General features: G+C 40.2%; 1 protein-coding gene across 2 annotated transcripts; it reads left to right on the forward strand.

Moving 5' to 3' along the window:
- Positions 1-537: 537 nt before the first annotated feature.
- On the forward strand, positions 538-24,585 carry LOC131222902 (arginine--tRNA ligase, cytoplasmic-like). 2 transcript variants are annotated; one of them, XM_058218144.1, is made up of 18 exons: positions 538-684; positions 2,804-2,919; positions 3,247-3,383; positions 3,610-3,685; positions 3,848-3,949; positions 4,076-4,291; positions 4,969-5,049; positions 8,144-8,227; positions 8,411-8,515; positions 17,269-17,447; positions 19,305-19,389; positions 19,771-19,969; positions 20,185-20,254; positions 20,463-20,532; positions 21,185-21,274; positions 21,407-21,475; positions 23,791-23,889; positions 24,317-24,585. In XM_058218144.1, exons 1-18 carry the CDS (start codon positions 591-593, stop codon positions 24,425-24,427), a joined length of 1,983 nt encoding a protein of 660 aa, XP_058074127.1. In that variant the 5' UTR covers positions 538-590; the 3' UTR covers positions 24,428-24,585. The 2 variants fall into 2 exon arrangements, with proteins under 2 accessions (XP_058074127.1, XP_058074128.1); XM_058218145.1 differs by having other exon boundaries at positions 562-684; positions 2,800-2,919.
- Positions 24,586-26,125: the final 1,540 nt, after the last annotated feature.

Here is a 26,125-nt window from a genome sequence, read left to right on the forward strand (position 1 = left end):
AGCTTTAGATACGGTTTATTTTTGAAACCATATTCTAAAATATATTCCCAAAACGGATGGACTGAGAGGATTTCTCACAAACATCACAGTGCAGAATACGGGGAGCCAGGGGGACGCGGATTGCATACTACCCCCGCCCGTCCCTAGCTCCGAACGGGTAGGTCTGTGGGTGGGCCCACCGTGATGCATCTGTGCATCCAAGCTGTCTATCCCTTTTCTCAGATTATTTTAACGCATCAAAACAAAAATAGGCGGATCCAACGATCAAATGAACCACACCTCAAATTACTCTTGTATTTAATGCAACTGACATTTAATGCTTCGTGTATTTTAATGCAACCAAGCTTATTATTCGGTGTGGTCAACTTGATCGTTGGATCTGTCTCAATTTTCCTTAGTTCCTTAAAATAATCTGTGAAAAGGGATTGGCGGCTTGGATGTACAGATACATAACGGTGAGCCCGCCCACGGACCTGCCCGTTCGGAGCTAGGGTGCGCTGGAAACAGAGTACCCGCACTCTTGTGCCAAGTGCTAAAACCCTAGCAGAAAAGCAGGCGAAAGGAGACCGAGGGGTATTATATTTAATAATATGCCAGTCTCAATCCCGTCAACATCTCTTCCCTCTCTCTCCTTCAATCGCTTCTCTCGTCTCCACCACCATCACCACCTCGACTCCAAAACTGGTAAGCGTAAAACCTCCTCCTACTTCCGGTTTCCGCAAAACCGCTTCTCTTTTTCCCCAACCCAGAAAACTGCCGTACACCTTTCCCGCCGTTTTCAGCACAACCACACAAAGGGAAAAAAACAGTCCTTTCTTTTCTAATGCAGCACCCCTTTTCATTCACTTTTGGCAAATTCTCTTGTTTCTCCATTGTAGTAGTTTGTGATTTGAAAACTTTCAATCTGGTACGTTGAACTTCATTGCGTATATTTCTTCTTTGATCTAGTTGCATTAGGGCAAATTGAGATTTTTGTTTTTGTTTTTTCGCCTTAGGTGGGACTGTGGATTCGTTCTTATCTATTAACAGAATCAAATCATGGTTTCATTGTAAATTTTTTTTTTTTTTTTGTAACCCAACTGAATAGCATATTTATTCAGAAATGGAATTTAACCAGAGTCGGCCACCATAGAATGCAGGAAAAAGTTCGGAAATTGCCACCCACAATCAAGTACCTTGAAGTATCAAACTTTAACTACTACCTGGACTGCACGATCAAGGCCGGAAGCTGTACATCTTCCAGTTCTTTAATACCCACAGCTACTTGTTCACACTTTCCCCTTGAGAGAAATTCATTTGGTGTTGGTGTCTTGGAGGAGATCGTTGTAGGGGTCACGACCGGGGACCTGGCTGATCTGGGCGTCCCACGCGAGCTGGGAGTTGTGGCGCTCGAATGTCCAGAAACCGTACGGACGGATGGGAAGGCTCCACATCTCCTTGGTCTTGTTGCACCTCTCCTTCACTGCGTATACATGCTCCCTCATCTTGTGGTCCCTCTCCTTTGGGTCCTCCATCAACCGACGGATCAGATTCGCCGCGAACTCCATCACGAATTCCATATCTCTTTCTCTCTCTACCTCTCTTTATCTCTCGAACCTCTCTCTGTCTCTCTGTCTCCCTGTCTCTCCGGTTTCATTGTAATTTGTCTCTCTATCATGAATTTACATAAAAATGAGGGCCTGGAGGATCTTGCATACTTATTGCTGAGATGCCCCATGTCATCAAAACATACCAGTGCTGCCAATCCAAGAGCGGAGCCCACAATACATCTGATCAGTTTTGTGACCTCCTAATGTGTTGTATGATCGATTTATGAACCTTCGAAAGTCCATATGGTTGTCTTACTCTTGTAGTTTGTTTTCAAAAAGCACCTTATTTAGCAAGTTTCATTCAAAATTAGTTTACTTGGGCCTAAGTTTAGTTAATTTAAGAAAATATCAATTCAGTTCTAGTCAAGGATCTGTCAAAACTCAGTTATGCAGTGTTTAAGTTATGTTTAGTTAGTCTTTTGATTTATTTGCAACTTTGTTTATATATTGTAGACATATGGAAATTCTTATGATTTATGATTGAACAACAATTTCTTCTCGCGATCATATCCTGCAATTGGATTCTTGAAGAGAGATTCCACCCTGAGATATGTTCTCGAGTGATTCTTCAGGAGGTTTTCTCATTGTTTTCCTTCCTATCTTAGTCCTCACATGCAAACACAGTTTCTGGAAAATACTTGCACCTGGATCTATTGGGAAGAGGCTGTTCACTGCTTCCACACGTTCAACAGCAGTTGCTGGAACTTTACAGTTTCTACATGAGATCTGTGCGATCTTGAAATGCAACTGCCTTGATTTTCAATCAATTCCAGCTTCTGGGTTTTGTTCTTGTTGCCTATATCTCTTAGTTGGAGAGTGGTACAAAGTTTGATCTACACATGTAGCAGTTTACTGTATTTACAGTTTCAACCACTGTATGTTATCGGTTACCAAGTAGGTTTTTGTTGGAGCAGATCCGCTATATGGCAACTATATGCACCCACCATGATTGATGTATGCACCCTTTCTTTTCAATTTTGGTAATACAGTGGTACAAAATTGTCCTATTCTAACACCAAAAGTAAAATGAAGGTGGCAATAAAAAAAAGTTAAAAAAAGGAGCTGCAATTTGGTCATTTCCAGTTTATTGAACCAATGGAATTCTATTTGATTGCACATCCCAATGTTGTGTAGGAGTTTTATTTTTATTTTTTTACTTTTTCCAATTGTTGTGGAATGAAGTAATTTAGTGTGAATGTTGTGAAACTAGACAGATTACTTGCGAGCAGCTTCTAGAAGACTCATTTCAACGCGAAAGGCCTTGTTATTGTCAGCAATGAATGCAGATGGTGCTATTGCTGCTCCTTCTCAGGGAGGAGCAGTACAAACTGTAAGTTAACTGTACTCTGTCTCTGGATCATGCATACCCGCTACTCTTATGGCCTTTTTTTTGTAATTGTATGGTGGAAGTCCTGAGTTCTTTGAATTTTTATGCGAATGAATTTACATTCAGAAAAGTCATCAATTTTTATTTTTTTTCAAATGTCCTGGTGGAATCATCGCCTGCATCAAATGGTTACTCTTTTCCAATTCCTTGGTTTCCTGTCTGAAATGAAATGGATGAGGCTTATTTAATCTGGTTCAGTTGGAGCCACCCTAACCAAATATGCCCTTAGTTTGAAATGGGACATCATGTTTCCTGATTTTGATGGCACAGGCTGGAGATGGAGTAGGGAGCGTTAAGCAACAGCTAGCCCAATTAGTCAAAGCATCCCTCTCGACAACAGTCCCCGATGAGCCGAACATAGAGCCAGCAGTCGCATATTGCACTGCGAAGTTTGGTGATTACCAATGGTAGGACTTATTTTCTTTCTTTGGTTGATAAGATATGCTTCTCGGTTTTCTTTAACAAGGTTACATAGGGAATATTAGGAACCTTTTTATTAGTTTTGAGTCTTTTGACCCTGTGTATATTTTCTGGCTTTCTCTTTGTGGATCAGTTTCACTCGTAAGTTGGTGTTTATCTTTGCCATTCCTTTCTAGTGCTAAATCAGGATAAATTGATTATGTTCTGGTGTAGTAATAATGCTATGAGCCTGTGGTCAAGGATAAAAGGCAAATCGACTGAATTCAAGAATCCAAATTCTGTTGGACAGGTACTGATCTTCTTAATGGTGTTCATTCATATCCAATTGATGAATTTCTTATGGGCAATTTATGGTTCTTTTGTAATTTGGAAAACTCATATGTGTGCCTGGGATCAATGATGGTCGCTTTGCTTTTATTATATGATGGTGGCAGCTTCTTTTGTTTTGCAGGCCATTATGAGAAATCTTCCGCCATCAGAAATGATAGAGTCCACCTCTGTTGCAGGAGCTGGATTTGTAAATATTATTCTGTCAAGCAGATGGATAGCAAAGGTGTTGGGATGCTTTTTAGTTTTTAGAGGCGCAAAATCATCTCATCTTTATGTGCATCTATGGTTATACACTGTGAGCTTTACTTTTTTCGGTTCTTTTAACATGATAATAATATTGGTAGTGCAGAATATACACAAGATGCTATTAAATGGTATTGGGATATGGGCACCAGTGTTCCTAGTTACCAGAGCAGTGGTTGATTTTTCTTCTCCCAACATTGCAAAAGAGATGCATGTTGGCCATTTAAGATCTACGATAATTGGGGATACTCTTGCTCGCATGTTGGAGTTTTCAAATGTTGAAGTTCTTCGAAGAAACCATGTTGGAGACTGGGGCACACAGGTACAGAGGATTGTTTTGGTATTGATATTTGATTTCAGGGGAACTGATGGATGCTGGTGTGTTTGCAATTTGGGCCTGGTGATGTATGCATATCTTGTTCAAGTTCTTTTGAATGTCAGAAATCTTTAATGATGAATGCTGTGGAACTGCTTATTGTGCTTATGGTGGATGTCTCAGTTTGTTGAATTTGTTCATTTTAGTTAGACGCCTCTTTATCAGCATTAACTGTGACATTGAGAGTAATATGGTAGTAGTGAGATTCTTTCCTCAACGATGATCATCATCAGAGCCTTGTTCAATCTACATCCCCTTATCTGTAGATTACTTCATTGAGGGAGTTGTATCCACCACCACCACCATCACCATCAAAGCCTTGTCCCAGCTACATCCTTTATATGTAGATTAAATTTTATTTTATTTTTGGAAAGATGACATAATTTTATTAAGGAACAAAAAGAAGAAGAAACAAATATAGAGGTGGATGCCGAGAAGGTGGCCCAACACTACCCAAGAAAATTCAGATTACAATCCTTCGATTTAGGGTTCTTGCATATGTTGGTGTAGATTAATTCTTTGTATATGTTGGGCAGTTTATATGTAGATTAATTCTTTGGGAGAGATTGTATTCATTTTGTATTTAATTTTTCTGGAACTAAGATCTTGCACATTTTGTGCAGTTTGGTATGCTAATTGAATACCTCTTTGAGGAGTTTCCAAACTGGGAGGATATAGGAGAACAAGCCATTGGAGATCTCCAGGTGAGTTATGATGGTATAATGAGGTTTCTACAATGTTCACGTTTAGAGTTGATAGTTGAGGTGCATTCACAATCTCCTCAAACTGCACTCACAAGCGGGAGTTGCATTTAAAAAAAAAAAATTTATGGGTGCCTTTTTTCATTGGTTTTTGAACTGTGCTCCTCTCAGGGAATTCGTGTGCCACATTCCCCTTTTGTTTGTCTATGGTTTGATCTAATTGTAAATGCTAAGCTCTTGCTTGGTGTGGTGAGCACCATGCAGTATTTTACTGGTTTGGAAACGAAAGATAATAAGATATCCTGTCGTCTCATTCTTTAGTTTTGATTTGTTACAGTGTGGATAGGAGATTGTCTTTGATAGACACACACACACACACACACACACATATAAACAGACCAAGCCACAGCAGTGGAAAGCTACAAACAAAACAAATGACAAAAACAAGAATACAAACTATAGCCCATACTTACAAACAATTCTCCTATCTAAAATTCTGAGGGGACTGCCTCAGGCTCTAATTTTTGCAAGATGATCAGGTTTGCCATTTGCCTCTCTAGGAATGTGAGCAAAGGAAACAAGCTGGTCAGCACAATAATCCAGCACCTCCTCCATACAGTTAGCCAACCTCCGAGGCCCCTCCATTGCCCACCTTCTATTGTCATAGGTGAGGGAGAGAAGTAATGGATTAATCCTGCTGCACTCCCTAATTTATCCATACTGCATAAAAAGAGCATGTTTGCCCTTTAGGGTGAAATTCGGCATCCTGTGAATATGCTTTTGGTGAAGCTATTGGCAGCTTTGGTTGGCGCACATGATGTGGGCCACAAGTGAGATGTACAAGACATATCGGATGGGCCTCTCTTTAAAATATCTTTAGCCAAGAGACACCATATACACAATATGGACCCCACATTTCATCTAGAAGTTTCAATGGTGGGCATCACCCTCCCCAACGTACCTCGTTATTCCCTTTAGAGTGGCCCACTTGAGTTGTGGATTAGGCTCGTTCTTTGGATGTAGGTTTAACATAAGGGGCCTCACCTAATGTATGGATTAGATATCACCTGGGTATCACAGTGGGCCTCACACAACTCAAACGTATTCATGTGAGTGTACTCTTGTTCAAGCCATTGTCGGCTTTCTTGGCACACATGATATGGCCCACTCATATGAGATATCTGACATGTACATCATCTGGGCTGCACCTTAAGGTGGCTTTAGCCAAGATTTGGCATATACAGATTATATGGTGGACCCTGCATTTCATTTGTATGCTTCTATGTTGGGCATTACCCTCCCCAATGTCCCACGTTGTTCACTTGGGTGTGGCCCAATTGAGTTAGGGATCAAGCTAGATCTGGGCACATACCTTTAAAATAAGGCTGCTTACCTAATGAATGGGTTGGGTGGAAGTCACATATCACTGTGGCCAACACAGCTTAAAGTGTATGGCAGTTATCGTACGCTCGAATGTATTTGATTGTTCCTGAAGAGATTGTTTTGATGGAAAGAAAGGGCCACTAGTACTGTCATGACTAAGGGCCCAGTGTATGTCGTTGCCAGCTGCGGCCACACTAGAAGATGGTCTGATGACTGGAACCATTCATATTCTCTTTACTATTATATTCTTTTACTGCTAAAAATAATGCTTAAATAGGGATCTTAACCATTGAATTTACAGTTTAAGTGAAGCCATTTAAAAATTCTTTTCAAAATTTAAATTCATTTTCTTTTTTTGTTAGTACACACCCCACTATGAGTACACGCTCCACTGTTAGCCACCCCCCACTAGGGAATCGATACCAAGACCTCAGTGTTGAAACAAGGGTATCTTCACTCAAATTCATTTAAACATATTGATGTTCACAATCATCTAAGCAGTGCAATTTTCTTACATTGAAACTTACAGCGTATATTCCACAATATGTATGGTCCGTATCACCATGGCACTTAGCATTTGGGCCCCAGAGACCATTGTCAGTCACAACAGAGGAAAATAAATTAGGGAAAAAGTGAGAGAAAAAACTTTGGTACTTTGGCAGTGTGTGATGGGCGATTTGCAGGCACAAAAATCACTTAGATATTCTATACATGAAATACAAATAATATAAGTTAAACCGTCCAAATTATGGGTCCATTTTAGGTGTATCATGAACCATAAATTAGAGTCATTTGATTGCCAGACTATCACATGGTTAAAATGAAAAATATCCAATGATCATATTTAAACAATAAGTGTCCAAGATCAGAGGTTAGGATTGTCCAACCAATATGGTTATGAGATAATGACATAGAGGCAGTATGTTACATGATTTTAGGGTCCATTTTGTTTAAATTACTTGCAAATATTTAAGTTAAACCGTCCAAATTATGGGTCCATTAAGGTGTATCATGAACCATAAGTTAAAGAGTCATTTGATTACCGTACTAAAAGACAGTTAAAATGAAAAGTGTTCATTGATCATATTTAAACAAATAAGTGTCCAAGAATCAGAGGTTAGGATTGTCCACCCAATATGATTATGAGATTATGACTTAAGAGGCAGTATGTTACACGATTTTCTTGGTTTAGTTTGAGTAAATATATATTTTCGAGAGGTAATTTGAGTAAATATATTCTACGCATGATTTCCAAGTAGATGTTTATCAAGCATCATATGCTGATTGAGTATCTTATAACTTTCTTTTCAACTCAAAAGTTCATCAGCTGCATTATGCACGTGTAAGACCTACCTAGTAGTGTAAAACATTGAACTTATAAAATGACTGGAGTTCTCTTTAGAACTATCCAAAGACATATTCTTCTTCTTCCTCTGTCTTTGATAATGCCAGAAGCAAGTTGACATTTCAGCAAGAATGGTTGGTGCGAGAGCTTACCTTGCGATTTCTAAGTAGTTATTTCTTCATGAAATCAACATTCTTATATTGCTTATGTGCTTAAAAGTGCTATTGATGAAGGACATGGGAAACTAATATGTGCACAAATTCTGAAAAAAAAAGAAGATCTCTAGCAAAACTACATTCTTTCTATAGATTGTTCTTTCCGTGCTTTTATCGGTATCTTCCCACTATAATTTGACCAGTGCTTCTCCAGGCATTTTATAAGGACTCAAAAAAGAAATTCGATGACGATCCTGCTTTTAAGGAAAGGGCACAACAGGCGGTTGTACGGTTGCAGGTGAACATTTCACTATTGCTGATGTTCATGCTGTGATGATTATGTGTAACAAGCTCTATGCCTTGGTTTTGATCTCAATGACCATAAAGGCTGAGCTTTCTTGTTTACAGGAGAACTAATGCATTTTGTTCTTGGATGCTTTTCATTCCTGCTATTCATATGTTGTAACTTGTTGTATGGCAGGGTGGGGACCACGAGTATCGCAAGGCATGGACAAAGATCTGTGAAGTTAGCCGCAAGGAATTTGATCAGGTCTATCAGCGCCTTGGGGTCCATCTAGAAGAAAAGGTAATATTCCTCCCTCTTACGGCACTCAGTTTGCTGGCTTTGAGGGTTCGTCCTGTGATTCTTACAGCCAGAAAATTTCCAAAAAAAAAACCCACTTATTTTTGGCAAATAGAATGGTTGGTGATGATCTGACCAAGCTTTATGTTGCTGCCTTTCCTTCTTGTTTGTCATCCTAGGTATTTCTTTCCATGAATTTGTTTGAGCTTTTAACTCCACTCCTGCCTCAATGTCATGTACCAAACAAACATGAATCTTATCCATGCATGTAATGAAAACAATGCAAGGTCGTAAAAGGTTTTGTGGGATGAAATAATTAATGTGCACCAAAAAAGATCATAACTTGGACTAGGCTCTACAGAGCAGAAATGTGCCTTGGGCAACTTGACCATGTGATGTGGGCTGGATCATTGGATGGTAGGCATCGGCTCACAATCTCAGCTCTCTAGTCTTGGCCAGTTGGGTGGAGTTCTTGATCGTGTCTCAGCGTGGGTTGCCAATACCCGTCTCCAATCATTCCCCTATTTTGCTAGAGGTGGAGTAAGAACATTGGGTCCAACACCTTTTAAATCTGAATTGGCGTGGCTAGAAGTGGAGGGGTTCTCTATAGAGTTGGTCATGAGCCGACTCAGCTCGAGAAACTCGCTCGACTCGACTCGAAAAAACTTGACTTGACTCGCCTTGACTCAATGAGACGAGTCAAGGTGAGTCGTTTTTAGGAGCTTTGAGTTAGAAAACGAGTCGAGGTCAAGCATTGGGTCACTCGACTCGGGCTTGACCTCGACTCGACTCGCTATTATAAATAGTTGGCAAAAAAACCCTAATCATTCTAACTTACCCAGATGACCACCCCCTTCTTTTCCCCCTTTCTTGATTCTTCCCAAAACCCTAACCCTGCCCGATCATCATTCCTCATCCCTTCCCTTCCCCTTTATTCCCAAATCAAAAACCCTGGCCCATCTCTCTCTCTCTCTCTCTCTCTCTCTCTCTCTCTCTCGATCGGCGACCAACAGTTGTGAGCGATAGAGAAGCTGAGAACTCCAACGAGTGTGGGTCTCCTCATCCAATCCCTCTCATTCTTTTTCTTCTTCCTCTTCTTCTTCATTATTTATTATTATTATTATTTTCATTTTTTTCTTCATCTTTGTAGCTAGCGAGCGACAGAGCAAGCTCGCAAGACTGTTGAGGCTAGCTATGCCAAAAAGGCAAAAACCCTCTCGACGTTGAGGTACTCTCTCTCTCTCTCTCTATCCCTCTTTCTATGCCTGTATGTATGTATGTATTTTGTTTTGAAACTATTCGTCGTCCGGTATTTTGTTTTTCTGTTCAGTCCGATTCTTCATAACTTCAAACCCTGACTCGTGCTTTCTGCAATGTTGAGGGGGAAGTTTGTATGGTAGAAGTGGGGCCCATGGGTGATGAGGCGGTGATCTGAACCATCAATTTCATGGCCTAGATGTAGATGGCCAAATACCAATGCAGAACCCTAGTGTGAATGTAAGTTGTTGGTTTATTTTTATTCTTTAACCTTCTATTAATTTGCCACCATTCAACGGTTATGATTTTTCTAATTTGGTGGATATTTAGGGCGAGGGCTCTCAATGGTGTTGTCCGTAATAACTCTAAAAAAAAAAGAGACGGCGTTGTCCGTAATATCAACGGTTTGGAACACTGAACTGTGGGCCTCACTCCCACAAACTTATAAATTGAGGTGGGAGCAAGCTCGCCTTTACTCGATCAACTAGTTCGTCTCGAAAGGTTTGGCAAACAATGTAAGCTCCAATGGTGAGCTTGAGGGCGAGCTCAAGCTCAGACGAGTCAAGGCAAGCTTGGCCCACCTTGACTCGACTCGGCTCGATGTACAGCCCTAGTTCTCTAAGCCAATTAAAGATTGGTGGAATTCCTTAAATGTCACGGGCTATGCTAGATTTAAGTGAAGCTGGAAATTGAAGTTGTTGAAAGAAAAAATCAAGTCATGGAAGAGGGAGGTCTTCAGCAACAGGAGGATGAAATTGGATTATCCTTCGTGAAATTCATGACCTTCATGTGAAAGCTGAAGAATATGAGTTGTTGGAGGGGGGAAAGGCCCATTGGGTAAAGCTTTATCAAGACTACTAGAGCTGTATTAAGGAGAGGAGATAAAGTGGTGACAATGGTCGAGGGCCACTTTGCTTAAGGAGGGTGACATAAACATAAAGTTCTTTCATAGCATTGCTAGCGCGCACGCCAAAAATAGTAAGATCAATAACATTGTTGTGGAAGGCGGATGATTGGAGGAAAAAGACCAAATGTGTGGGGCTATGGTTCAATTTTATAAGGAGTCCCTTCCAAGGGAGTGGTGGAGAATACCAAAGTTGGATAATGTAGAGTTCAGTAGCTTTTCAAGGGAGGAAGTAGACTCGCTCGATAAGCTCTTCTTCGAGGAGGAAGTCAAGGCTACCAAGCCTACCATGAAATCTTTGGGAAGGGGTAAAGCCCCATGTCTAAATAGGTATCTCTAGGTGTTCTTCTAAGTATTTTGGGAAGTTGTTAAGGGTGACATGATGAGGTTCATGTTGAAATTCTTTGAGAGGGTGATTGGTCTATCTGTTGAGATCAAGGCTTCTCTTATTGTTATCATTCTGAAGGTCACAGGTGTGAAAAGCTTGAGGGACTTTAGACCAATTAGTTTTTTAGGAGTGTTGTTTAAGATTATTGCAAAAGTCCTTGACACCAGATTCCATGCAGTCCTAGGGAGCGTTATTTTTAAGAATCAAAGTGCATTTGTGGTGGGGCATCAAATCTTGGACTACATGCTCATACCCTATGATTGTATCGATTCTTGATACAAGGAGTGTAAGCTCGACATCGAAAAGGCTTACAACGATGTTGATTAGAGATTTATGGACTATATGTTGGACCAAATAAGATGTGGAAGAAGTGGAGGGGTTGGATAAGGGAATCTATCAATTCAATGCGATTTTCGGTTATGATTAATGGTTCTCCCAATGGCTTTTTCAGAAGCTCTAGAGGCTTAAGACAAGGTGATCCACTCCTCCTTTCTATTTGTGGTAGTGGTAAAGGCGTCAGGAAGAATGTTGAATGGAGGGCAAGAGGTGGGGCTCGTCGGCAGGTTCAGGGTTGGAGGGTCCTCTCTCCCAATCTCCCATCTCCACTTCGATGACAACACGATCCTCTTTTATTAAGGAGATGCAAGTATGGTGTATAAGGTGAGAATGATTATTAGGTGCTTTAAAGCCATGTCGAGGTTGAAAATCAACATAATTAAGAGTGAGATTCTATGACTTTGTTTGCTTTCGGCTGAGATCGAGCAGTTGGTGGAGATCTTTCGTCATGTGGCAAGCTCTTTACCCTCCACAGACACCTTGGATTGCCCCTTTGCATTGGGAAACCGGCTAAACACTTGTGGGATAAAGTGGTAGAAAGACTAAAAGGAAGCTTTCAAGATGGAAGAGCGGTTATGTGCCCCTTGGCGGTTGGATAGCCCCCACTAAAGCTGCACTATCATATTTGACCATATGCTTTATGCCTTTATTTAGGTGCCTGCAGTCCGTGCTAGGTAGGTTAGAGAGACTAAGGTATGACTTTTTATGATAGGGGTCGGAAGATAGGAAGAAATTCCATCTAGTCGAGTGGGATGAGGTTTGCAAGTTTTATGTGGAGGGAAGAGCCGGTATTAAGGACTTGGAGGCAATGAATCATGCTCTGTGGGTGAAGTGGCTTTGGAGGTCTAGGTCGGAGGGTGGGGCCTTGTGGAGAGAATTTATAGCAAAAAAGTATGGGTGCCAGGATGGAAGGTGGTGGATTGAGGATAAATTTGCTTATAAGGCATCGGCACTTGGAAGGAGTCATTTTGTGAAGCACGAGTTTTCAAAGGCTGTCAGGTTCTCCTTAGGTAACAAAGAGAATATTAGATTGTGGCAGGGTGTGTGGCTCAGAGAGGGTTCTTTGGAGTTGGTATTTCCCATAATATGTCGTATCGTATGTTGTTGGATCATGATAATCTCATTGTTGATTGTTTCTCCTTTTGTGGTAGTGTTGTAGTGTGGTCGGCCCCTTGTAGTAGGGCCCGTTTCGATGATGATGTATAGGTTATGTATCTCTTCTAGAGTAGCTCCAACTATATTGTCAGGTGGCAGGGAATCCGAATGGGTGGTATGGCGGATAGATGAGTTGGGGGGGATTCTTGGTTTGGTCCTTGTGTCATTTGATTCATGATATGCGAAGGGATGATGAGGAGGGTCAAACAAGATATATGTGGTGTTATGATGTTCCCTGAAAGGTTGCAGCATTTTGGTGGATAACAGGTTAGAAGAGGGTCTCAACGGTTGACAACCCCAAAAAGCGGGCGATAATCATTCCTAATATCTGCTTACTGTGCATGAGGAGCGCATAATCAGTAATCACCTCTTTGTGCAGTATTCGTTCACGCAACAGGTGTGGGAGGACATCCTAAGGTGCTTCAATTTTAGCTGGTTTATGATGGTTTCAATTGGGGACTTGTTTATGTCCTGACATAGTGTGGGCCTATGGAAGAAGTCTATGGTAGCTTGGAGGCTGTCGGTTGGTCGTTCTGTAACGCCCCAAATTTCAGGGGTCGAGCACAAACTCAATCCCCGATATTCCGAGTGTCACTTTTGCTTTGCAGAAGCGTGATTTCCCTGTACAATTATATTGGTATCCAAACAATCATAATAACTAAACCAAACAATGTGTAAAAGTCTAAATATAAGTGTAGTCAAGTCAATAATCCAATCACTGAGTCCACTTAGCCGGAGACTCCAATATACAAATCTAAAAAGAATAAAGTATAAAGTGTAAAGTATCCGCCCAACACTCCAAAAACCAATATCCCGACGATAAAACATGTTAGTCTATAACTATCCATTCGAAGTCTTGAAATATGCGAACTCCACTGCAGGGAGTCAGTTCGGTGTGGTTCCCCGCCCTCAAGTACACATTGAAGGTAAAGATGTGATGAAACACATTGTTCACTGGAAGCATCGACATGGCTGGTAAACTATTGTTCGGCACCCTGAGCGCTTGCTCAATGGCATCAATGCCAATGTGGACAAAACACGTTGAAATCGAGTATTTCGGATTTGGGCATAAAAGGTTCGGACCTTCTTCCCATCGGCTCGACCCTTGGCCTCCAATATGGGACTCCACCTAGGTCGGGTGAACTAATCTAGGGCGTCATTATCGGCAAGCATGGTGTTGCTTACTTGGCATTCGTAAATGACGTATTGGTTCGTGAACCTTCCCAAATCTACGGTGTGTTGGGGACGTTGCACCTCGGACCTTGGCAGTGGTGGAGCACGCAATGATGTTCGCCCCCCATGGCTTCGACTCACCATCTTCTTGGCTTTGGATGGGGCATGACAAACGGTGGCGCCGCGCAGACTAGGTTTCACACATGCTTAGAGTTTTAAGAGGGGCATTAGAGCCACTCCCCTTTCACCTCTTTCACTCCCAAGTCCCTCTCTCTTTCCTAAACCCAAAACCTAGCTCCCAAACTCCTCAAATCTCTCCAATTTCTCTCCCATTTCGAGATCTACTAACCCAAAGTCCACCATGGTTGCTTTTCTCTTTTCCATTTCATCGTTCTTCCTGATTCCTTTGATCGTTGCTCTTACGGGCAAGAAAATGGCGACCCCAGACGAAGCAAGACCTAGCTGGGAGCCACGAACGAAGAAGGGTGATGTGGGAGCATCTACTTCTACCTTTGCCCAATTCAAAGCCAAGAAGACGACGAGTCGAAGCCATCGGGGATGAACATCGTCGCATGCTCCACCACCACCAACGTCCGAGGTGCAACATCCCCAACACATCGTAGATTTGGGAAGGTTCATGGACCGACCCATCATTTACAAATGCCAAGTAACACCATGTTTGCCGATAATGACACCCTATATTGGCTCGCCTGACTCGGGTAGAGTCCTATATTGGAGGCCAAGGGTCGAGCCGATAGAAAGCAGGTCCAAACATTTTACACCTAAATCCAAAACCCTCGCGTGGAACTCTTGGGGTTTGACATTGATTTCAACAGATGTTTTGTCTACATTGGCCAACGGCGTTGATGCCATTGAGCAAGCGCTCAAGGTGCTTTAGGGAACCGTTTTCGTCAATGAAAAGAATATCAAAGTGCAAGGAAGCCAGGACGAGCATACAATTTTCATATGTGGCCAGCTCATCAACTGGAAACCGAACAAGAGCTTACCAGACACGTCGATGCTTCCGGTGAACCGTGTGCTTCACCACATCTTTACCTTCAATGTGTACCTGAGGGCGGGGAGCTACATCTAACTGACTCCCTACAATGGAGTTCACGTATTTCCATACTTCGGATGGGCAGTTATAGACCAACACATTTCATCGTCGGGATGTTGTTTTTGGGAGTGTTGGGCGGAGACTTTATACTTTATTCTTTTTGGATCTATATATTGGAGTCCCTGGCTAAGTGGACTCAATGATTAAATGTATGCATGTATGTTTTGGATCCTTGACTTTGGATGGGCAGTTATAAACCAGCACGTTTCATCGCCAGGATGTTGTTTTTGGGAGTGTTGGGCAAAGACTTTACACTTTCTACTTTTTTCTTTTTAGATCTGTATATTGGTGTCCTCAGTTGAGTGGACTCAGTGATTGAATGTATGTATGTGTATTTTGGATCATTGACTTGACTACACTTATATTTGGACTTCTATACATTGTTTAGTTTAGTTCTTACAATTATTTTGTTGCCAATATAACTGTACAGGGAAATCATGCTTTCGCAAAGTAAAAGTGATATCCGTAATATCGGGGATCGAGTTCATGCTCGACCCCTAAAATTCGGGGCGTTACACGTTCTGTGGCATTATGGGGAAAGGAATTGGAGATGCTTTTGAAATGAGAGCAAGATGTTGGAGAGGGTTTCTAAGAAGACAAAGTTATATTTTGTAGACTAGACTTCCATGTATAGATGTTTTTAAGGATTTCTGCTTCTCTTTTCTTGGGTTGAAGTTGGTGCACCATCTTGGTGCCTTCTCTTCCATAAAATCTTAGTAACCTTTCAAGTTTCAAGCAAAGATTTAGATGGGCATAAGCCAAGATGCTTCAAAAGTCATCATGATCTTCAAGTTGGTTTAGTCCATCGATTCTTGCGCAACCCGAGGGTAGTTGTGGGTCCTGGTGCAAATGAAGATGCAGTTCAATCAATACCATTTTGGACTTGATCCTAATCTAGCAGCCCTGGGTCATATAATTCAGTTACTCGAGCAATGACCATATCATCATCAAAGCGTTCTCCCAAATATTTGCAGTCATCTTTACCATTCTTGTTTCGCCAATCATTCCTAAAGTCCAATCCTTGGCAAGTGAAACAACACTTCATGTCTCTTCCCACCACATCAGTCCAAGTCATTTTAGGTCTTCCTCTCATCCTCTTTTGAAGGCCCATCAACCCTAGTCAAGGTTTCCTCCCTATCGGGCCTGTTTCTTTCTTCCTTGCACATGACTGAAGCATCTCAATCTACTCTTTGTAGTTTTGTCTTATTGGGACTATTCCATACCAACATTTTTGTATTTACAATACTCATATGGTGCTCAACTGCTCATTTTTGCCTTCTATTTCCCAAAACTACCCCATAAACATAGTCGGTTGAATAATTGTCTTATAAAATTGTCCATTTATCATCAATGTAATGATCACACGGCATTCCAAAGGCACACCTTCACTTTGTCGACCTTGATCTAGCTCTGCCAGAAACAACCTCATCAACTCTTTGTTCTTTCAAATAATAATGCCAAGGTAACAAAACCATTTGCTTTAAGGAATCTTTTGACAATTTTAATTAAAAGCCTGGCCTTTATAAATATTTCTATTACATTCCAAATACCCCTTTGGTTCTGCTAATTCTTTTGGCCTTTCAATTGTAGTGCCTTCCTGCAAGCCTCCAAGCTCCAGTTAGCATTTGCCCCCTCCCTAGACTCGTTGACCAACACCACATTATCTGCAAACAACATAAAAGAATGGGGCCTCATCTTGGACACAACGTTAATTCATCAATGACTAGTGGGTAAGGGCTCAATACGAACCCATGATGAAGATCCATTGCTACCTGAAAAGTCATCAATCTCTCCACAAGCCATTCTCACTCTTGTAACAAGACCCTCTCTAAATAACAAAATCGATTAGGAAAACCTCAGAAACAAAGAAAATGAGCGAGTGATTGATTTTTGTCTTTTAATGGTTTCAAAACAAGGAAATTATATGAGTTCATCATTAAAAGGAGGAGAAAACAATTTACCCAATGCACATGGTTTGTGGGTGATTGCGTGCATCTGTAGGGAAAATAGTCTTGCCTTAAAAAGGGGCGGCAACACCTTGTCGTCATCAAAAAAAAGAAAAAAAGAAAAGAAGAGAAAACAACTTTTAATATTTTTATTTTCTTTTCAATATCAAATTTGAGCAAGTTGGGCCAAGTTAGATTCGTTTTAGACTTTTAGTATGAAAACTTGAGCAAGACCAATTAATAGTATGAAACTTGAAAAGGTTGGATTAAATAGGACTTGGGAAGATCTCTTGCTTTTTGATGAAATCTCTCTCTCTCTCTCTCTCTCTCAGCTCACAATGTAGCCTCGTCACTTTGCTGTTACTTTTGTTGTTTAACAAACACTATTATAGTCTTATTTCTGTAGGGCCTTCTATCCAAATATAGGTAATTATTCAGGAAGTAATGAAGTAATATGTGCAAAATTGAATGTTTTGTCAGGGAGAAAGCTTTTACAATCCCTACATTCCTGGAGTCTTGGAAGAATTGAGTAATAAAGGGTTAATTGAGGAAAGCGAAGGTGCCCGTGTGATATTTATTGAAGGGCAGACGATCCCTTTTATTGTTGTGAAGAGAGATGGTGGATTCAACTATGCTTCAACTGATCTCACAGCTCTTTGGTTAGTATATTTGAAATTCGGGTTTGAATCTTTGACCATTTTATGGTTTCTATTTTCCTTTTTATCTCTTCTCATGGTATAGAGTATGGGAAGCTGCATGTTGTATACACGCTATTCTACCTGTCATTAGTTCAGTATTTATACTCAACGTAGGTAATATACCACTGTTCTTTATTAACTATATCTTTACTACACACAATGCGAGTAGCTAGGGGTCAAATTTTCCATGCAATATATATATATATATATATATATATATATATATATATATATTCTGAATGGCTAAAACTTTGCATCATTAAAGGACATGGGAAGAGTTGTTACCCAAAAGAGAGCATTCAAGTAATTGAAGGTGAGTTCAGTCATATGGCTCTTCCTTCCACAACGACAAAACTTTGATACTCTAGCGGAGTATGATGCTTAATATATAGGAACTAAGAAATTGTACACATGGCATACAATGAACTCAACATAAACTGTATAAATCATACACTTAGATGACTCTTAAATCGAAGATTACGTTGATTTGGTTTCATTGGTGTATATTTAATGGACAGTCAAAGTGAGAACAACAACGGTCCAAATTCAACAAACAAATAGTTGTTAGTCATAGGTTAGAATCATTAAATAAATCTGAATTTTGGATGATGACCTATCTAAAGTGTTTCTCAGGACATGGATGGTTTGATTTACTGTAAGCCATGTGTATAATTTCAGAGTGCTTGAGTTCAACCATCACTCTCGGAGAGTGCAAATAGCTCCCCCCCTTAAACCTCCTCCACTACTCTCTCCCGTGTCTTGCAAACCACTCACTTTCATCTTGCTGTATCTACTATTATATGAATGCCAATGTCCCCATGACCCAAGGGTTTTATGTAACACGTGGACAATCAACTGTGGATCCCAACTGTCCATTCATTCCATACTGTCGTTGGCAGATGATGGCGCAAAGATCACATTGATCTGATTATTCTAATCATCTGATTGTTGGCCATTTTGTTATAACTGTCCATTTTTGCAATTGATAGATTGGATGCTACATCTGACGAAGAATTATAAGCAATATGTGGGGGGCTTATCAAATAGAAGTTTCAAAAATGATGATCAGAAATTCAGAACTATTTTTTCTTTACACAAGTCTTCACCACCCGTTTCATGCTATCGACTGGATGGTTAGGATCATCCAATTGGTGTGATTTTTGCATCATGACCTGCCAATAGTGGAAGCAAATGGGCAATCCAGTTTGATGATCGACTGTCCACGTCTTTAAAAGCTTTGGGACAGTGCTAAACAATTGATGCATGTGTGTATTTGGGATGGATATTATAGCTAGGATATTCAACCAGAAAATGGCCAAATATCATAGCTAGGATATTCCAATCTAGGGGATGCTTGGTGCCTCTGTCATCAACTGTGGGGCCCATCATCTCAATGGTTTGGATCACTGAGCCATCTGCCCCACTTGTACAAACTGCTCCGTCCCTGGTGGGGCCCATCATCTTAACAATTCGATTTTCACACTTTTGTGCTTGCTACCTCATTGAAACAGAATGTGAACATTCTTGTTTGACCTGTTTCTGCATTGTTCTCTTTTTTAATAGATCTCCTATTAACTAGGAGGTGTGTGGAGTTGTGGTGCCCACTAATGTTTCTCCCTCTCTCTCTCTCTCTAAATAAAGAACCATTCATCAGAAAACAAAGAAGAAAACCTCAGATTATCTGTTAAAAAGAAGCCTTAGAAGACTTTCTTATTGAACACTGTTGAAATTGTGTTGTGCTAGAAGCAATGCCAAACAGGTCCTAATTTTCAATTTGTACAGGTTTGCTCTTTGACATTTGCTGCTTACTGTTTGTAGGTATCGGCTTAATGAAGAGAAAGCAGAATGGATAATATATATAACTGATGTTGGTCAGTCACAGCACTTTGAAATGCTGTTCAGTGTATGTATCATTTGCCATCTCAAGCTATGCAATTTTGTAGTAGTGTTGTTCGTTGAAAAAAAAAAAAGAGTGAGAAGAATGTTACTGTCACGTCTTCTGTTTCTCTCTCTTTTCTTTACCTGTTCAATTAGATCATGTGGCCCATGCCATGGTTTTTGCCATCAACCACATACTTTATTTAGTGCCCACTAAAAATGAAAATTGAAATCTAAATGATGGTGCGTGTGATATGGTTGTCGCTTTCAAAAGTTGTTTTGGAATATAATATTATTGCATTCCCCTGCTTGATTGAATATATTCAGTCACAGTAACTGGAGCTTGCAGTTTCCTTACTTTTTAAGAGGTTGGAGCTGAGACTTGTTTCTCCACTGCTTGCTTCAGGCTGCCAAACGTGCTGGTTGGCTTCCAGCTAGTGGCAATTCATACCCAAAAACAAACCATGTTGGGTTTGGTCTTGTGCTCGGATCGGATGGCAAGCGGTTCCGGACTCGGGCTACGGAAGTTGTTCGATTAGTTGATCTACTCGATGAAGCCAAAACTCGCAGCAAAACGGAACTCATTGAACGGCTTAAAACTAATGGTACTCGGATTACTAACATTTATTATAATCTCCTTCTTTAATGGTTCAGCTTTCCTGCTGCATCTCTTTAATATTTTTAAACTCACTACTGGATTATAGCATCTGTCTGGGCTTCAAATGTGCATTGCTGAAAACCTTGTAGCACATTAATTGAGATGATCTGAGCTTTTTGAGACTATTTAATGCTCCATATGTTGTTTTATGTGTTTGATCAGGTAAAATTGCAGAGTGGAATGATGAGGAGCTTGAAAAAACTGCTGAGGCAGTGGGTTATGGGGCCGTCAAGTAAGCTTCCCTTTTCATTTCCATCTAGTAATCAACTAAATTTAAATGCCTTAGTGCTGTTTTAAGTACCTAAATATAAACTCCTTGCTGAGGGAGGGAGGGAGAGCAATAGTGTAAAGAAATGGGAGGGAGGGAAGGATGGCCTGAAATTATTTTATTTCATGACACTTGAACTGATTCACTTTTTCCATTTTGTGGTGTGTAACAGGTATGCAGACCTGAAGAACAATAGGCTGACTAATTATACATTTAGTTTCGATCAGATGCTTAATGATAAGGTGGGTTATGTCTAGATTTTATATAGTATTTGTATCAAGACTTACCGATCCAAAGATATGTACACATGCCTTTAATATTTGAGAAACATCAAGCCCGCATGCAGATCTAAATGTGGTCAGATATGTGCAACTCAGAACCATGTGTCAAGTGGGTAGATGATCTGACCCAAAAATCAGGCGGTTGCCTCATCATATGTATAAGAAAAAAGGGCAGTTCTAAAAGAATTGCTGACAGTTTACATTCAACATTTGCATATTGCCCTCCTGATGAGGGATTTAGCTTGTTTTTGAGTCACGTCATCTACTCAGTGAGGCACACCTCATCCATGTACCACTTAACTGCCAATTTGGTAAGATGGTGTAGTAGAACTTTTTCTTAATTGGCCTTTTCTTTTTTTCAATTTTGGTTTTTTTCTGTTCATTTGCCTTGTTTCAAAAGTATTTATTTCTTGTAGAAACAAAAGTACATAGTTTATTTTCAAAAGATTTTTTTTTTTTTTTTAAAATTGAAATGATATAGCATTGAGTGGTTTCTAACTGAGGCTCTTACTGATGTTCTTAGTCAGTGCCCTTAGGTTTTACATTTTCTCGTTAGTGTCTTCTGGTATTGTTTACTTTTCTTAATCCATGTTGCCCATTTCTTGCCTAACAGGGCAATACTGCCGTTTACCTGCTGTATGCACACGCTCGTATTTGTTCAATCATACGAAAATCTGGTAGAGACATAGAAGAGTTAAAGAAAGTAAGTTTTGCAATTTGCTATTCTGAAACCCTGTTGACAAAATTATGGTGGTGAGATTTTTGTATTGTGCCTTGTATTTTTATTTATTTATTTTAATTCTGGGTTTTTGTTTCTCGCCTTCTGGTCTGACAGAAGGGAACTATTGAGCTGAATCATCCTGATGAACGCATTATGGGTCTTCACCTTATCCGATTTGCAGAGGTATGAATGGGTTTGAAAGGAACCGATTCTTTTGCTTGCACACTTTTCATAAATTTCTTCAGTATCTTTTCCATATTCACTGATAGTTTACATCTTCATTTAGGGCCTGTTTGATTTTTCATGTAACAGGTAATTACCTGGTAAATGGGTAATAATTACTTACCCAGGTAATTACTGCATCAGAAACGATGCAGATGTGACTGCTTAACTTTTGGGCACTAGAACCGAGGATGGTTGCCAAATGAATGTAGGGCCCACTGTGATGTACGTGGCTTATCCACACCATTCATCCTATATTTCAGCCTCATTTAGGGTATGAACACAAAAATGAGGCAGATCCAAAGCTCAAGTGGACCACACCACAGGAAACTGTGATAAATCATTCACCCACTGTTAAATACTTCTTGAGGCTCCTAGATACTTTGGATGAAGCTGATATTTGTGTTTTCCTCTTATCCATGCCTGTGTGACCTTATGAAGGGTTTAAATGACAAATAAACTCCGATGTGGGTCTGGTGAAAGAAATAGCTTTCAATGGTGGACGTGTCACCGACACTATTTCCTTTGGTGTGGGCCAATTGAGCGTTGGATCTGCCTCTATTTTCAGATGATGCCCCAAAATGTTCATCTAAAATGGATGGATGGCTGGCATGGATATGTCAAATATATCAGAGTGCGGCCCACAAATTAAGTCAAATTTTTTGTACGATTTTACAAAGCAGAAATACAGCTTGGTTATCAAACACGTTCAATAGTAATAATTAGTCCTTTACCGTGTATTTACCATTACAATGGAAAATCAAACAGGCCCTTAGTCTGTATGACTTCAATGTGCTCAGTGAGCACCTAGTGTTGGTTGCATGTTATCTCCCACTATTAAAAGACAGTTGGCAGGAATCTGGCAAGCCTTTCTAAATGTGATTTTTCAAATGCCAATTAAAAAAGTGTGTCAAGGTTCATACGGCCTGCCATTATCTGATGGTGGGAGATACGTGTGCATCAGTGTTTCAAATAGCGCCCGTAGCGTAGCGTGGCTATAGCGCTACGTAGCGCCCTAAATAGCATAATGTTGTGTAGCGCTACGACCCTTGGTTTATATATGTGGATTGACTTTTGATAAATGATAACTAATAACTTGTTTGAACATGCTTATAATTGATCAAATGAATCATCTTTTAGGCTTTTTTATATTTTTTTCACTATTTATTATATTTGTCTTATTTTTAAATTAAAAAATAGAAATATCGTGTAGCTTATGCTACACGCTACGTATTTTCGCTACACGCTATAAAGGGCTAAGCGCTACGCATCACACTACCGCTATTTAAAACACTGGTGTGCATTATCTGTTGGTGGACAATGTGATCAGACAACCTTTTCTTCTTCTTTTATATAATATAAGACGTGCTTTTCAACCTGAACAGTTAACTTGGAACATTGTTTCTTGAAAATAAAAAATAAAAAATCTTCAGTACGTGTTGATAGTCTTGATGCTGTTATTAGGAATAAATTATTTTCTTAATGTTTTCTTTATATGCTATATGGTACTTGCTGATATATAACAGCCAATCATATGGAACTACTGCACACCATGCACATATGCATACACATAGGCAATGTGTTGGAAGACTAGGAAGGATATGGTGAAGTGTAAGACCATTCAGAGTAACTGGGAAGTAGTTCCAATCATGTGATAAAATGGAGAATTGATTGAGTTGGTTTGGTCATGTGCCAAGAAAACCAGGGGCAACCTTGGTCAAAGGATCTTTGAATAGGGTTGAAGTGCCTGAAAGGAAGACAAGGGATCCTCTACTAAAACTACTTGAAATTAGAGGGCTTGGGTGGGGATATGAAGGTTTTACATTTATGCTGCGCGAACATAACCCTCGTCAAACATGTAGTGACCGGAGCAGTGGTCCCCCCCCCCCCCCCCCAAAAAAAATAAAAAAACTCACTGGTCACAACACTGGGTGGTCAGTTTTGTCCAATCACTGCTATTTTTGGCCTGTAACGATCCAAAGATAACCCAGCAGATCAATAGTCACGATCACAACGTGTTTTCCTCGTGCACCTTGAGGGAACTGCACGGAACCTTTTTGTGTAGTGTGTGCTGCATCTTAGCATCCTCTCACACACCAAGTGACTATGACATGCATCATGGAGGTGTTTATACTTTATCTGTTGAGCTTGTGGGGCTGCCATTGTCTCCTGCTTTGTTCCTGATAGCTTCAATTGCTTGTGTATTCAAATTACATGGCTCTTGGGTGTCATCTTGATTCTGATGGCTGTGGACATGGTTTGTGTTGTACTTTCAGATAGTTGAAGAAGCTTGTACTAATCTCCTTCCCAACATTTTGTGTGAATATCTCTATGACTTGTCTGAAGTATTCACCAGGTTCTACACCAACTGCCAGGTATGATCCATCCATCTCTACCTTCTCCATCTTATATAATCCCGGCATTATTTGCAACTGGAATGATTAAATGTCTGTATTTTGCCACTTATACCATAACCTCTTTTTTTTTTTTCCAAAACTGAGCTTTTCATGCACGTGGAAAATATGTGCAAGATCCATACTGACCATCATATAGTCCCTCCCTTTGATGGGCTGTATCCCAAAATTCACCGGTTACACAATTCCAACCCCTGGATCGGGCAATATTCTCAAGGAATAAAAATGAATGATGAAAGGAACTCAGATTGTCTTTGAGAAATATGTGTTTTCTTTCCACAAAAGTCTTCCCATGAGATGGTTAGGATTGTAAGATCAGTGTGATTCTTGAGGTAGAGCGTGTCTGCTTTGTGTGTATAATTTTACTGTTGTTGTGAAATGTGGACAGGTGGTTGGATCTGCAGAGGAGTCTAGCAGGCTGCTGTTGTGCGAGGCAACTGCTGTCGTGATGAGAAAGTGTTTCTATCTTCTTGGGATCGTGCCAGTATATAAAATTTGAAAGTATTTCTGATTTTGATTTTTCTCAACGGAGGCCGTCTCAAAATACGCAAAATGTAATCCAATATATTGGGATTAGATTAGAGATGTAAGAAATTGAATTTGTATGATCAAAATTTTGGTAATTCACATCTTTTTAGTCCCTCGCACCCCCGACCATTCCCAGTAGTATCATTTTAATTGTTCAACTCTAAAACTTTCCAAAAGAAATGCATTACAAATCACACCAGAGGAAAAACTAAAGATTTGATGCTTAGGATCTTCCAATTTGATAGATTTTTGGTCAGTGGTTCATCAATCATGGGGTCGTCAGAGCAATGGCTTTTACTTGGATAGACCAACCATGGGCTCCACAGCTACAAACTAATTTCCAAATAGTAGGGAACTCAGCCTCTTTACCCAAAGCTGATAAAAATAAAAAATAGCGTTTGTTTTCAACAATGGTAAAATCTCCAAAGCTCAAGTAAATCCCGAGTCTTGGTGTTCCAGTACTTCACTACCAAGTTCATATACACGGAAGTTAATTGTCTCAAGGAGAAGAATTTCAAAAAGATTCATTATTTATAAACATTTTCAGCATATTGCCATATTGGGCCTCTGCTAGCTAGCCGTGAATCTCATCTCGCCCTTACCAAGGATCTGTTTGGATGTACCACCAAATTCTGATTGGTTTGTTTTTTCATTTTGCTTACCGTTTAATGGCCGCGGATTGGGTACTATCCCCGCCAGGACCCAGCTAGAGACGGACGGTCCTGTCAGGGGCTGTGGGGCCACCGTGATGTACACTTTTTTATCCATTTTGAAATATCATTTTAGGGCATGAGCCCCACCGTGATGTATATTTTTTTTTTAATCCATTTTGAAATATCATTTTAGGGCATGAGCCCAAAAAGGAGGCATATTGAAGGCTCAAGTGGGCCACACCAGGATTGAATTCCTAGGGCCTACAGTTGATATTTATTTCCCATCCAACCTGTTCATAATGTCGCATATATCGGTAGGAAGGGAAAACATAAATATCATACGAAACTTCTATGCCCCCGAGAAGTTTTCAACGGCTTCCTGTGGTGTGGCCCACTTGACCCTTAAATCTGCCTCCTTTTTGGGCTCACGCCCTCAAATGATCTATCAAAATGGATGGATGGCGTGGATAAAACATATACATCACGGTGGGCCTCACAAAGCCCCTGACAGGACCATCCGTTTTAGCTATGTCTTGGTGGGGGTAGTAGGTAAACTGAAACTCTGAACATCAAGTGCTGTAATTTTGGAATAATTTTAAGGATATTTTAATCAAATGTGAAAAAGAAATTTTAATCTAGATGGTTGATATGGTTCAATTCTTTATTCATATCCATCTAGACGGTTGATATGGGTCCTTACTCATAACCCTGGTGGTAGATTGAAAAGAGTTTCAACACCAGGTGATGGGTTCGAGTACCATTATGGTGAAATCCCACTTTGGAGTGAGTGCGTGTCTTTAAAAAAAAAAAAAGGAAAAAGAAAAAAAGAAAAGAAAGAAAGTTCAAATTTTTATTCTAGATGGTTAGATCTTTAGCTAAGATTCTTGTATGGGCTTGGTCTTCACTTGATTTATAATCCGATGGCCCAACGTCAATCCACCCACAAGTTGAATGTGGTCTCCGGTGTTGGATGATTGGACCGTCATGCATTGTTTTCGTAGGTAAGCTCGAGTGGC

This window comes from Magnolia sinica, chromosome 13 (assembly GCF_029962835.1).
Source record: "Magnolia sinica isolate HGM2019 chromosome 13, MsV1, whole genome shotgun sequence".
Taxonomy (NCBI): domain Eukaryota; kingdom Viridiplantae; phylum Streptophyta; class Magnoliopsida; order Magnoliales; family Magnoliaceae; genus Magnolia; species Magnolia sinica.